This window comes from Oncorhynchus nerka, linkage group LG10 (genome assembly GCF_034236695.1).
Source record: "Oncorhynchus nerka isolate Pitt River linkage group LG10, Oner_Uvic_2.0, whole genome shotgun sequence".
Taxonomy (NCBI): Eukaryota; Metazoa; Chordata; class Actinopteri; order Salmoniformes; family Salmonidae; genus Oncorhynchus; species Oncorhynchus nerka.
In genome coordinates this window covers 68,745,625-68,760,676 of record NC_088405.1, presented here as the reverse complement: position 1 = coordinate 68,760,676, position 15,052 = coordinate 68,745,625, and the positions used below count along the sequence as shown (strand labels likewise).

At 41.7% G+C, this 15,052-nt stretch overlaps 1 protein-coding gene across 4 annotated transcripts in view; it reads left to right on the top strand.

The window, feature by feature from the left end:
* The window catches only part of LOC115135910 (vacuole membrane protein 1-like), a 100,987-nt gene that overhangs the window by 68,938 nt on the left and 16,997 nt on the right, over positions 1-15,052 (top strand). For all 4 annotated transcript variants that reach the window (XM_029671105.2, XM_029671104.2, XM_029671106.2 and 1 more), the window contains exon 10: positions 1,901-1,962. In XM_029671105.2, the coding sequence (XP_029526965.1) occupies positions 1,901-1,962 (62 nt within the window). The remainder of the gene's footprint in view (positions 1-1,900; positions 1,963-15,052) is intronic.

Genomic DNA, 15,052 nt, shown 5'->3' with positions numbered 1-15,052 from the left:
GCAAGCTTTACAATGATACACCAAACTGACTGGAAACGGAACCAGGCTCACCATCATAACTGGCTGGGGTCAGCCTGGGATGTATTCAGTGAGATGAAGCGTCCTGTGTTGCAGATAGAAATGTAATGAATATAGCTGACACAATGCTCTATACCTGACAGATCATGTCCTCTGTAAACAATACAGTTCAATCTGAACATTCTGAACAAACCCCTGTTCTCTCAGCTTCTCCTGTTCTTTCCCCCCATTGTGTTAAGTCTGGAAAGAATGCAGAAAATTCTATTCTATTAGATGGCACTTCTTTGTAGTTTTATGTTGACAGTATACTGTACTGTGAGTCACAGAGATGTATAGTTGTTGAACTTGTCATGAAAGAGAGGGAATGAAGGGGCAATATGATAGACTGTAATGGGGAACAGGTGAACATTCTCCCTTGTGTGCCTAAGCAGGGGAACAATGCACTAGGGGGGTTTGAGAGCTGGATAACTGGGTTGTACTGTACCTGCAGGTCAGGTGGTAAATTCAGGTTCACAATAACAATCTGTTCCTGTTAACAATGGCACATGAGTCCCCGAGGATCCAGACCTTTTCACAACGCTTGACCCTGTCATACTCTAAACTGGATCTGGTTTTCTGACGGTGCTTTGTGGTGATGTTTACTAGCTAGGTTTTGATTTGATTACTGTTTTTATGCAAACTTGCAGTGTATTCAATGTTTAAAAATGGTTCTAAAGTTTGTAATTTCCACTTTAAAAAGTCAGACTTGATTTGCCCTAACTAAAATGTAACAGCCCCTACAAAAATGTCCATGAATTATAATCTATCTGTAACATTTTGAAATGGCTCCGTTAGGTTTAGCTGAGCGGAGACATGAGTAAATGTCCTTCCATTTAAGAAGTGGACAGTAAAAGCTCAGTTTCTGGTATTTTCATTTACCTTCAGTACCCGTGACACACAGTCTGGCCTAAACAATAGGAGAGAAGTCATCTCCTTTATGATAGCCTCCCTGACTTCCACATTCCTACTAGTTTAGTTATGGGCTCTGTGTTTCAACAGACATGCACATTGCTATTATGAGAACCCACTCCAGTGTTGATTCCCTATATGAGTGGCACAATGGGGTAGTATCATCATGTTAAACCTGTGCACTTCCCTACCAGGTTTTCATGAGTCCGAAAAGGACAAAAACATATTTGTTAGACTTGGTCTTTGTTATGGGCAGTGGCATCCATTTTGGCCTCTCCCGGACCCAGTGCTTCCTGGTTTCCTGCTCAGTGGGTGGCTGAACAGTAACTGAACGGTAAACAGAGACGTAATGAGCCCCCTAATAGGGTCTGATTGAGCCGTAATGGCCAACCCCCCACCCCCCTGTCTCCTGTGTCCAGTCTGAGGCAATGAGTAAGCAGGAATTAGACTGGACAGGAACAAAACAAACTCCTTTACTGTTATAAACGTCTGTCTGAGAGGAGTGACACATCTCCTCCTGATCCCCCCCATCCCCTCAATACTCCTCTCCACCTCCTACTCCTCCTCCCATCCCCCTCTTCAACTGTTATCTGTATCAGCTGTAACCCCACACCCTCCCTCATCCTCACCCCCTGAAGACAGCCTGCCTGTGTAGACTCATTTCTTGACCTGAGTGTCTGTGCGTTGGTTAAAATGTGTCATAGGGCCTCTGACTTTTGTTCCTGGCCTTGATGACAAAGGGCCACTTCATGGCTGGTTTTGGGCTGACCGCCTGTCAGGCACCTAATGTGGTGTTGGTTGACTACAGGGGGTCCAGCAGAGGGGGTATTACTGATCAAACCATGAGTGTACTGCCGTGGCTGGGCCTGTCTGTACCCCCCACGACCTCAAGACCCACAGACTGACTGATTGCCTCTCTCTTTCTTCCTCACAGAAACTGTTTGTGATCATAACCTTCAGCAGCCACATAGTGGAGCAGATGGTGTCTCTGATCGGGTGAGTAACCTAGCCACTAAGTAACATTGGACATCCTGAAGAAATGGAAATGTGTGTGTGTGCTTGCTTGCATGAGTGTTTGTGTCACAGGATGGAGGCGGACAATGACAGGGGTAGTATCCCACATTAAAGGGTTCATTTGGAACATGACGGTTGAGAGCGCTTCAAGTGTGACATTTTGAGGTCGTTTGTGCCCTTTTTAGGAAAAACCCATTCTAACTTTGTTCTGAATGTAACTCAGGTCTCTTACCAAAATGTTAGCATGAATGAATCATGGGGAACTGGAACATGTTGTGTTCTTCATTTGACAGACCCTGGAAGGGTGGTGATTATACAGTAGAATGTGTATGGTATTGACGCTGCTCTTGTAAGAGATACCCCTCAGTCTGTTACCTAGTCTGGATGCTGATGATGGCCATGCTCTGCCACTTGGTGTGGGTGGCTATGAATATGGACATTCTATGTAAGATTGTTTCTCAGGTTAGGATGAACTGTCTCTGGCATGCGGTCTGGTTGAAATCTACATTCAAATCTTGGTCCTGTTATGATGTGGCACTGCTTTGCCATGGTGACCTTAAACAGACTGATTGTGTGCTATTCATTTGGTGTCATATGGCACTCAAGCGGAACAGGGTTTGTTGATATCTACGTATAAAGACATTTCACACGGACCTTAAAGAATGGCGCGACAACTGTCGTGTCCTTTTTCCATCCTTTGCCCACCACTGATGGCTTGGTGTCACCCTCCCAGACTGATCTGATGTCCAGTCAGACGTCACTGTCACCAGGCCTGGGACCCTGTGGTCTGGCCTCCCAACTAAGCCTGCTGCTAATAGAGGCTTCACACCTGCCCACCCTGCCTCACACTACTGATCCATACTGCACTGACATGGTTATGTATCCACCAGAATTGTTGGAACAGTGCTGAAAGAAACAACATAGGATCTTTCATTTGGCCAGCATAGTAATATCTGAGCCAGCACATTACGGGTTAAGTCGACACAATAGTGTGAAAAATTTATTACCCTGGCCTGTATATGGGGCTGCCTGCTGACCAGGTATAGGGGGAAGCAACCTGTTGCCTTTGTAGAGTTGTCATGGCCAGGACCATTGTGTGTGTGTGTGTAGCAGGTAACTACCCTCTGCCAGTTGGGATGGTGTTAAATTGGCACCTGACCCCCCCCCCACACACACACACACTTGGCTGTGCTGAAATCAGACTGCGAGATTGCATCAGCTCTCATCCTTGCCAGCAGTTTCTTTCATCGCTCTTTTCTTTGTTTCAAGAATGAATACTTTGGTGGCTTTATTTAGAGCTGGTTTTAATAAAAGGCTTCGTTTTTTTCCTCTAATTTGTTGAAAGATTATTCCCAAATCGAGTTAACAGACAAACGGGCAATTTTAGTTAAAGCTGTTTGGTCATTCACAAGGGTTCAGAGAGTTTTATCATTCATGAACGGTTTTCGGCATTGTTGTTCACATGCTTTTCAAATTAATGTATTTGAATATAGGCTATTCATTTCATCATCATATGAATCATATGAACATTTTATAGCCATGTGTGTGTGTGTGTGTGTGTGTGTGTGTGTGTGTGTGTGTGTGTGTTTATAATGATGGATAGATAGCGTTGCGAGGGTTTGAGGAGTTTTCAGCATTGCTGTTCATATCCTTTTCAAATTCATTTATTTCAATATAGGCTATTCATTTAATTATCGTATGAATCATATAAACATTTTATAGTTGTGTGTGTGTGTGTTTGTGTGTGTGTGTGTGTGTGTGTGTAATGATGGATAGATAGCGTTATGATAGTTTCAGTCCATGGGGGGCTGATTGTCATTGAGCCACAGAAATACAGAGTGACACATCAGAGGTGAATGGAAAGTTTCACTGCAAGTCACAAACTCACTGTTTCCCCCTTTTTACAACCTGTTAACCGTCAACTTCCTTCCTGACTGAGGCCCATCCACCTTGAGAGTTGCCTGATAGTGAGGCTTTCACACAGAAACTGCCATCCAGCAATGGCTCTGTCACATTTCCACCTCACACACCTTCACTATTATTAACCCTTTACCGGACTAACCACACCTTCACTATTATTAACCCTTTACCGGACTAACCACACCTTTACTATTACTAACCCTTTACCCGACTAACCACACCTTCACTATTATTAACCCTTTACCGGACTAACCACACCTTCACTATTATTAACCCTTTACCGGACTAACCACACCTTCACTATTATTAACCCTTTACCGGACTAACCACACTTTCACTATTATTAACCCTTTACCGGACTAACCACACCTTCACTATTATTAACCCTTTACCGGACTAACCACACCTTCACTATTATTAACCCTTTACGGACTAACCACACCTTCACTATTATTAACCCTTTACCGGACTAACCACACCTTCACTATTATTAACCCTTTACCGGACTAACCACACCTTCACTATTATTAACCCTTTACCGGACTAACCACACCTTCACTATTATTAACCCTTTACCGGACTAACCACACCTTCACTATTATTAACCCTTTACCGGACTAACCACACCTTTACTATTATTAACCCTTTACCAGACTAACCGCACCTTCACTATTATTAACCCTTTACCGGACTAACCACACCTTTACTTGTAACCCTTTAATATGAACTCTTTAACTACCTACCCATGCCCATTGCCACTTTTACTTAACCCCTTTGCTGCCTGTCCACATTTCCATTCATGAACCTTTTCATTGCTTGTTTTGGCCTATTTATTGTCCACCAGAGTTCCTTTTCTCTTTCCATTTTTTTTAATGGATTTTTTTACACTTGCAATCAATGCTAAATCATCTTCTTTTTGAAGTGGATTTTTTCAGTTTTATATGTTTTGAATAACATTCTTTCAGTGACAATGCTCAGATTTTCTTATGTTGGTTGGTCGCAGTAAGCAGTGGTACAGTTAAGGACTGTAGAATTATGGTAGTTATAATCTCCTGTAAAAGTGTTGTTTGTGTTGTCGGTAATCATTTTTTAAACCTATAAGACCGTTATGGTTTTAATGATGTTCAGACACAGGAATGGAATATGATATCTGGTGATATCTCTGTTCTCCCTGTGGGTGTATCACAACCACCGTTTCTCACATATTTATCTATACACAGCTCATAAAAAGAGACCTCCTCTTAGTAAATTATGTTTTAATATTTACTCTAGTTTCTGTTAACATTATTGAGACAAATGCTCTTACAGGCCCCAACGGCTTTCCTGTATAGCCAGTTTTATAGTACAAGGTTCATAACTTGACTGTTAACGTTGTTGTGACATGTTTTTAACCTTTAGTATTCATATTGTATATTCTTCAGACAGACATGTTTTTAACCTTTAGTATTCATATTGTATATTCTTCAGACAGACATGTTTTTAACCTTTAGTATTCATATTGTATATTCTTCAGACAGACATGTTTTTAACCTTTAGTATTCATATTGTATATTCTTCAGACAGACATGTTTTTAACCTTTAGTATTCATATTGTATATTCTTCAGACAGACATGTTTTTAACCTTTAGTATTCATATTGTATATTCTTCAGACAGACATGTTTTTAACCTTTAGTAGTCATATTGTATATTCTTCAGACAGACATGTTTTTAACCTTTAGTAGTCATATTGTATATTCTTCAGACAGACATGTTTTTAACCTTTAGTAGTCATATTGTATATTCTTCAGACAGACATGTTTTTAACCTTTAGTATTCATATTGTATATTCTTCAGACAGACATGTTTTTAACCTTTAGTATTCATATTGTATATTCTTCAGACAGACATGTTTTTAACCTTTAGTATTCATATTGTATATTCTTCAGACAGACATGTTTTTAACCTTTAGTAGTCATATTGTATATTCTTCAGACAGACATGTTTTTAACCTTTAGTAGTCATATTGTATATTCTTCAGACAGATATTCTCTGTGCAGCTCTGTTGATAGCTGTCAATATTTAACAAATTGTTTTTCATTTACTCAAACAAACAAATATTGACCGTATTGCGTCATTGCAAATCATTGCTGTGCTTACAAATCTTATTCGAAATTCTTTAAAAACACTTTTCAAAATGTACAGTATATGTTGGAGTGGGGTGAAATAACAGACGACTTTTCATGTTTTATTAGATCAGAATTGTTCTAGTTTATTCTTATTGAAAGTTCTGAAATAAATCAAAGCCATTATTTGTTTATTGAAATTGTTTCATTTAACGATCCCACCATATTTACACCATCTTTTCCTCTCTTTTCCTCAGTTTCCTCATTGTTGTTATATTGTTTTGTTTCATCTGCATCCTGTTACAATGTAATTGCAAAAAGATGACTATACCATGTCTGTCTCAAATGGAAAGAGGAGTGAAAGCGTAAAGTCATGGCATTCCTTGAATTAATTGACCTTTGGACTTGCGATGATTTCACTCTCACATGATATGAGAGAGTAGATTCATTTCCCTCTTCTTGTCAGTCAGTCAGGTTAGCCATTTATGAGTACTTCACAGATACATTTAAGTCAATGCCCTTTTAACCTCACTTAGAGAAAAATGGCGAACAATTACAGCACTGGGAAAGAGCCATATAAAAGCCAATGTTTAAGCATGTGTTGTTGGACGATTCTCAACTTGTAAAGATCCATTTCTCTGTTGTTCAGTTCGTTCACATGTCAGTGTATCAGAAAGCTGTTGTATAAATCTTATTGGCACTAGAATAGCCTAAACTGTGTGGCTCACAGTCAGAAAGACAGTTTTGCCCAGTAGATTTGAGGATGTGCCCTTTTCATTTGAGTCCATCTGAACATCTGCTGAACAATAGGCAGCTATTGAACACAGAGGAGGAACTTCTGGCACACAACTTTAAAATAACCATAATATGCTGTAAATTCCCCTATCACAAGTCATAGCTTGACCTTTTATGAGACACAGTATCATTTCTCACCAACACAATTTATATTCCCTGGACCTTTAGGTCATTTTGAAAACATATACTTAACCAATATTCGAAATTATAAGAAAATACAAAGTTTTTGGTCAAGATGTCAGATATGAAACCCAGTTGAAAGGAGATGTAAATCAAATCAAACTTTATTTGTCACATGCGCCGAATACAACAGGATCGTGAAATGCTGACTTACAAACCAACAATACAGTTCAAGAAAGAGTTAAGAAAATATTTACCAAATAAACTAAAGTGAAAAATTATCAAAAGTAACACAATAAAATATCAATAACGAGGCTATATACCAGGGTTACCGGTACCGAGTCAATGTGCGGGGGTACAGGTTAGTCAAGCTAATTTATACATGTAGGCAGGGGTAAAGTGACTTGCATAGATAATATACAGAGAGTAGCAGCAGTGTAAAAACAAATGGTGGGGTGTCAATGTAAATAGTCCGGGTGGCCATTTGATTAGTTGTTCAGCAGTCTTATGGCTTGGGGGTAGAAGCTGTTAAGGAGCCTTTTGGTCCGAGACTTGGTGCTCCGGTACCGCTTGCCGTGCGGGAGCAGAGAGAACAGTCTATGACTTGGGTGACTGGAGTCTTTGACAATATTTTGGGCCTTCCTCTGACACCGCCTAGTATATAGGTCCTGGATGGCAGGAAGCTTGGCCGCAGTGATGTACTGGGCCGTACGCACTACTCTCTGTAGCGACATACGGTCAGATGCTGAGCAGTTGCCACACCAGGCGGTGATACAATCGGTTAGGGTGCTCTCGATGGTGCAGCTGTAGAAATTTTGGAGGATCTGCCCATGCCAAATCTTTTCAGTCTCCTGAGGGGGAAAAGGTGTTGTCATGCCTTCTTCATGACTGTGTTGGGGTGTTTGGACCATGATAGTTAGTTGGTGATGTGAACACCAAGTAACTTCAAATTCTCAACCCGCTCCACTACAGCCCCATCGATGTAAATCGGGGCCTGTTTGGCCCACCTTTTCCTGTAGTCCACGATCAGCTCCTTTGTCTTGCTCACATTGAGGTAGAGGTTGTTGTCCTGGCACCACACTGCCAGGTCTCTGACCTCTTCCCAATAGGCTGTCTCATCGTTTTTGGTAATCAGGTAATCAGACACTGTTGTGTCGTCAGCAAACTTAATGATTGTGTTGGAGTCGTGTTTGGCCACGCAATCGTGGGTGAACAGGGAATACAGGAGGGGAATAAGCGCACACCCCTGAGGGGCCCAAGTGTTGAGGATCAGTGTGGCAGATGTGTTGTTGCCTACCCTTACCACCTGGGGGCGGCCTGTCAGGAAGTCCAGGGTCCAGTTGCAGAGGGAGGTCTTTAGTCCCAGGGTCCTTAGCTTAGTGATGAGCTTTGTGGGCACTATGGTGTTGAACGCTGAGCTGTAGTCAATGAACAGCATTCTCATATAAGTGTTAATTTTGTCCAGGTGGGAAATGGCTGTGTGGAGTGTGATTGAGATTGAGTCATCTGTGGATGTGTTGGGGCAATATTCAAATTGGAGTGGGTCTAAGGTATCCAGGATGATGCTGGTGAAGTGAGACATGACCAGCCTTTCAAAGCACTTCATGCTACCGACGTGAATGCTACGGGGCGGTAATCATTTAGGCAGGTTACCTTCGCTACCTTGGGCACAGGGACTATGATGGTCTGCTTGAAACACGTAGGTAATACAGACTCGGTCAGGGAGAGGTTGAAAATGTCAGTGAAGACACTTGCCAGTTGGTCCGCGCATACTTTGAGTACACGTCCTGGTAATCCGTCTGGGCCCGCGGCTTTGTGAATGTTGGCCATTATCACACAGTCGTTCGGATCAGCAGGTGATCTGATGCATGCTTCAGTGCTGCTTGCCTCGATGCGGGCATAAAAGGCATTTCGCTCGTCTGGTATGCTCGCGTCACCGGGTAGCTCACGGTTGGGTTTCCCTTTGTAGTCCGTAATAGTTTTCAAGCCTTTACACATCTGTCGAGCGTGTAGTAGGATTCAATCTTAATCCTATATTGACGCTTTGCCTGTTTGATGGTTCGTCTGAGGGCGTAGCGGGATTTTTCTCATAAGCGTCCGGATTAGTGTCCCGCTCCTTGAAAGCAGCAGCTCTAGACTTTAGCTCGATGCAGATGTTGCCTGTAATCCCTGGCTTCTGGTTGGGATATGTATGTACGGTCACTGTGGAGACGACGTCATCGATGCACTTATTGATGAAGCCAGTGACTGAGGTGGTATACTCCTCAAAGCCATTGGATGAATCCTGGGAACATATTCAAATAAAATACAATTTTTGTGGACTCATACACGTGATTAGCAGATGTTATTGCGAGTGCAGCAAAATACTTGTGCTTCCAGCTCCGACGGTGCAGTAATATCTGACAAGTAATATCTAACCAATTACACAACATATAGCCATTACACACAAATCTAAGTAGGAATGAATTAAGACTATATACATATGGACGAGCTATGTCAGAGCGGAATGGACTAAAGTACAGTAGAATAGTATGGAATACAGTATATACAGTTGAAGTCGGAAGTTTACATACACCTTAGCCAATACATTTAAACTCAGTGTTTCACAATTCCTGACATTTATTCCTAGTAAAAATTCCCTGTCTTAGGTCAGTTAGGATCACCACTTTATTTTAAGAATGTGAAATGTCAGAATAATAGTAGAGAGTGATTTATTTCAGCTTTTATTTCTTTCATCACATTCCCGGTGGGTCAGAAGTTTACATACACTCAATTAGTATTTGGTAGTATTGCCTTTAAATTCTTTAACTTGGGTCAAACGTTTCAGATAGCCTTCCACAAGCTTCCAACAATGAGTTGGGTGAATTTTGGCCCATTCCTCCTGACAGAGCTGGTGTAACTGAGTCAGGTTTGTAGGCCCCCTTGCTCGCACACGCTTTTTCAGTTCCGCCCACAAATCTTCTAAGGGATTGAGGTCAGGGTTTTATGATGGCCACTCCAATACCTTGACTTTGTTGTCCTTAAGCCATTTTGCCACAACTTTGGAAGTATGCTTGGGGTCATTGTCCATTTGGAAGACACATTTGCGACCAAGCTTGAACTTCCTGACTGATGTCTTGAGATGTTGCTTCAATATATCCACCTAATTTTCCTTCCTCAAGATGCCATCGATTTTGTGAATTGCACCAATCCCTCCTGCGGCAAAGCACCACCACAACATGACGCTGCCACCCTTGTGCTTCACGGTTGGGATGGTGTTCTTCGGCTTGCAAGCCTCCCCTTTTTCCTCCAAACATAACAATGGTCATTATGGCCAAACAATTATATTTTTGTTTCATCAGACCAGAGGACATTTCTCCAAAAAGTACAATCTTTGTCCCCATGTGCAGTTGCAAACTGTAGTCTGGGTTTTTTAAGGTGGTTTTGGAGCAGTGGCTTCTTCCTTGCTGAGCGGCCTTTCAGGTTATGTCGATATAGGACTCGTTTTACTGTGGATGTAGATACTTTTGTACCTGTCTCCTCCAGCTTCTTCACAAGGTCCTTAGCTGTTGTTCTGGGATTGATTTGCACTTTTCGCACCAAAGTACGTTCTTCTCTAGGAGACAGAATGCGTCTGCTTCCTGAGCGGTATGACGGCTGCGTGGTCCCATGGTGTTTACTATTGTTTGTACAGATGAACGTGGTACCTTCAGGCATTTGGAAATTGCTCCCAAGGATGAACCAGACTTGTGGAGGTCTACAAATGTTGTCTGATGTCTTTAAAAAAAATGTTCCCATGATGTCAAGCAAAGAGGCGCTGAGTTTGAAGTTAGGCCTTGAAATACATCCACAGGTACACCTCTGATTGACTCAAATTAAAGCTGTTTAAAGGCACAATCAACTTAGTGGATGTAAACTTCTTGCCCACTGGAATTGTGATACAGTGAATTACAAATGAAATAATCTGTCTGTAATTACTTGTGTCATGTACAAAGTAGATGTCCTAACCGACTTGCCAAAACTATAGTTTGTTAACAACAAATTTGTGGAGTGGTTGAAAAACAAGTTTTAATGACTCCAACCTAAGTGTGTAAACTTCCGACTTCAACTGTACGTATGAGATGAGTATTGCAAGATATGTAAACATTATTAAGTGAATGAGATACCACAGAATAGTATAGAAAACAGTATATACATATGAGATGAGTAATTCCAGATATGTAAACATTAAGTGACTAAGATACTGTAGAATAGTATATCAAATCAAATCAAATTTATTTATATAGCCCTTCGTACATCAGCTGATATCTCAAAGTGCTGTACAGAAACCCAGCCTAAAACCCCAAACAGCAAGCAATGCAGGTGTAGAAGCACGGTGGCTAGGAAAAACTCCCTAGAAAGGCCAAAACCTAGGAAGAAACCTAGAGAGGAATCAGGCTATGAGGGGTGGCCAGTCCTCTTCTGGCTGTGCCAGGTGGAGATTATAACAGAACGTGGCCAAGATGTTCAAATGTTCATAAATGACCAGCATGGTCAAATAATAATAATCACAGGCAGAACAGTTTAAACTGGAGCAGCAGCACAGCCAGGTGGACTGGGGACCGCAAGGAGTCATCATGTCAGGTAGTCCTGAGGCATGGTCCGAGGGCTCAGGTCCTCAGAGAGAGAGAAAGAAAGAGAGAAATATAAAATTAGAGAGAGCATACTTCAAATTCACACAGGACACCGGATAGGACAGGAGAAGTACTCCAGATATAACAAACTGACCCTAGCCCCCGGACACATAAACTACTGCAGCATAAATACTGGAGGCTGAGACAGGAGGGGTCAGGAGACACTGTGGCCCCATCCGATGACACCCCCGGACAGGGCCAAACAAGAAGGATATAACCCCACCCACTTTGCCAAAGCACAGCCCCCACACCAACTTACCATCCTGAGACAAGGCCGAGTATAGCCCACAAAGATCTCCGCCACGGCACAACCCAAGGGGGGGCGCCAACCCAGACAGGAAGATCACATCAGTGACTCAACCCACTCAAGTGACGCACCCGTTCTAGGGACGGTATGAAAGAGTCCTAGTAAGCCAGTGACTCAGCCCCTGTAATAGGGTTAGAGGCAGAGAATCCCAATGGAAAGAGGGGAACCGGCCAGGCAGAGACAGCAAGGGCGGTTCGTTGCTCCAGAGCCTTTCCGTTCACCTTCCCACTCCTGGGCCAGACTACACTCAATCATATGACCCACTGAAGAGATGAGTCTTCAGTAAAGACTTAAAAGTTGAGACCGAGTTTGCGTCTCTCACATGGGTAGGCAGACCATTCCATAAAAATGGAGCTCTATAGGAGAAAGCCCTGCCTCCAGCTGTTTGCTTAGAAATTCTAGGGACAATTAGGAGGCCTGCGTCTTGTGACCGTAGCGTACGTGTAGGTATGTACGGCAGGACCATATCAGAGAGATTGGTAGGAGCATGTAATGCTTTGTAGGTTAGCAGTAAAACCTTGAAATCAGCCCTTGCCTTGACAGGAAGCCAGTGTAGGAAGGCTAGCACTGGAGTAATATGATAAAATTTTTGGGTTCTAGTCAGGATTCTAGCAGCCGTATTTAGCACTAACTGAAGTTTATTTATTGCTTTATCCGGGTAGCCGGAAAGTAGAGCATTGCAGTAGTCTAACCTAGAAGTGACAAAAGCATGGATACATTTTTCTGCATCATTTTTGGACAGAAAGTTTCTGATTTTTGCAATGTTACGTAGATGGAAAAAAGCTGTCCTTGAAACAGTCTTGATATGTATTTCAAAAGAGAGATCAGGGTCCAGAGTAACGCCGAGGTCCTTCACAGTTTTATTTGAGACGACTGTACAACCATTTAGATGAATTGTCAGATTCAACAGAAGATCTCTTTGTTTCTTGGGACCTAGAACAAGCATCTCTGTTTTGTCCGAGTTTAAAAGTAGAACGTTTGCAGCCATCCACTTCCTTATGTCTGAAACACATGCTTCTAGCGAGGGCAATGTTGGGGCTTCACCATGTTTCATTGAAATGTACAGCTGGGTGTCATCCGCATAGCAGTGAAAGTTAACATTATGTTTTCGAATAACATCCCCAAGAGGTAAAATATATAGTGAAAACAATAGTGGTCCTAAATCGGGAAACCTTGAGGAACACCGAAATTTACAGTTGATTTGTCAGAGGACAAACCATTCACAGAGACAAACTGATATCTTTCCGACAGATAAGATCTAAACCAGGCCAGAACTTGTCCGTGTAGACCAATTTGAGTTTCCAATCTCTCCAAAAGAATATGGTGATCGATGGTATCAAAAGCAGCACTAAGGTCTAGGACCACGAGGACAGATGCAGAGCCTCGGTCTGATGCCATTAAAAGGCCATTTACCACCTTCAAGAGTGCAGTCTCAGTGCTATGATGGGGTCTAAAACCAGACTGAAGCATTTCGTATACATTGTTTCTTTACTTTTATTTAGAATACAGTACATACATATGAGATGAGTAATGCAAGATATGTCTTCCAGTCTGTGCTAGCAAAACAGTCCTGTAGCGTAGCATCCGTGTCATCTGGCCACTTCTCTATTGAGCAAGTCACTGGTACTTCCTGCCAGTGGTGGAAAAAGAACTAATTTGTCATACTTGAGTAAAAGTAAAGAAACCTTTAATAGGAAATGACTCAAGTAAAAGTGAGTCACCCAGTAAAATACTACTTGAGTAAAAAAAAAAGTTAACGTTTTTGGTTTTAAATGTAAAGTAAATGGAACTTCTAATATGTACTTACGTATGAAAATAAAATGTATAAACCATTTCAAATTCTGTATATTAAGCGCATATATATATATATTTTTGAAGGATAGCCAGGGGCACATTCCAACACTCAGACATCATTTACAAACAAATAATTTGTGTTTAGTGAGTCTGCCAGATCAGAGGCAATAGGGATGACCAGGGATGTTCTCTTGATAAGTGTGTGAATTGGACAATTTTCCTATCAAAATGTAATGAGTACTTTTGGGTGTCAGGGAAAATGAATGGAGTAAAAAGTACATTATTTTCTTTAGTGAAGTAAAAGTTGGCAAAAATATAAATAGTAAAGTACAGATGTCCCAAAAACTACTTAAGTAGTACTTTAAATTATTTTTACTTAAGCACTTTACACCATTGCTTCCTGCTTTAGTTTTTCCTTTAAGCAGGATTTCTGAGGATAAAATTATGGTCAGATTTGCCAAATGGTGGGAGAGGTTTGTACGCGTCTCTGTGTGTGGAGTAAAGGTGGTCTAGATTTTTTCCCCTCTGGTTGCACATGACATGCTGGTAAAACTAATTTAAATTTGCCTGCATTAAAGTCCCCGGCCACTAGGTGCGCCGCTTCTGGATGAGCATTTTCTTGTTTGCTTTTGGATATATAGCTGGTTGAGTGCAGTCTTAGTGCCAGCGACGATTTGTGATGGTAAATAGGCCGCTACGCATAATATAGATGAGAACTCTCTTGGTGGATAGTGCGGTCTACAGCTTATCATAAGGTACTCTACCTCAGGCGAGCAATACCTCGAGACTTCTTTAATATTAGACATCGCTCACCCGCTGTTATTGACAAATAGACACACACCCCCGCCCCTCGCCTCACCAGACGTAGCTTCTCTGTCCTGCTGATGCATGGGAAATCCCACTAGCTCTATGTTATCTGGGTCGTTGTACATCCAAAATTCGGTGAAACATAAGATATCGCCGTTTTTAATGCCCTATTGGTAGGATAGTCTTGATCGTATATCATCCATTTTGTTTTCAGAACTTGCTCTTGGGATACAACACATCTCAATATTTTTTGAATGTATTGTTAAATCATAATAGAAAGCTTTTATATGATGTGGTGGTCCTGATAAGACTGAAGCCACCGGTATATTATATTTGATGACTTATGAGGATGTCTCCTTATCAAAAGAGAAGGCTTTTCCTGTCATGGTTGTCATGGTGGATCAGAATGTGCCCCTCTCTCATTTCATTTAGCTTCTGATTGAAGTCTAGAGCAATCATAAATAAAGACGAACATTTTTGATCTCTTTGTAAGAGTGCCAGCACACCACAACCATAAATAATCTTTCATCACATCCTCTCCCTGTTTAGTGTTGCCAAACCATTCATATAAGA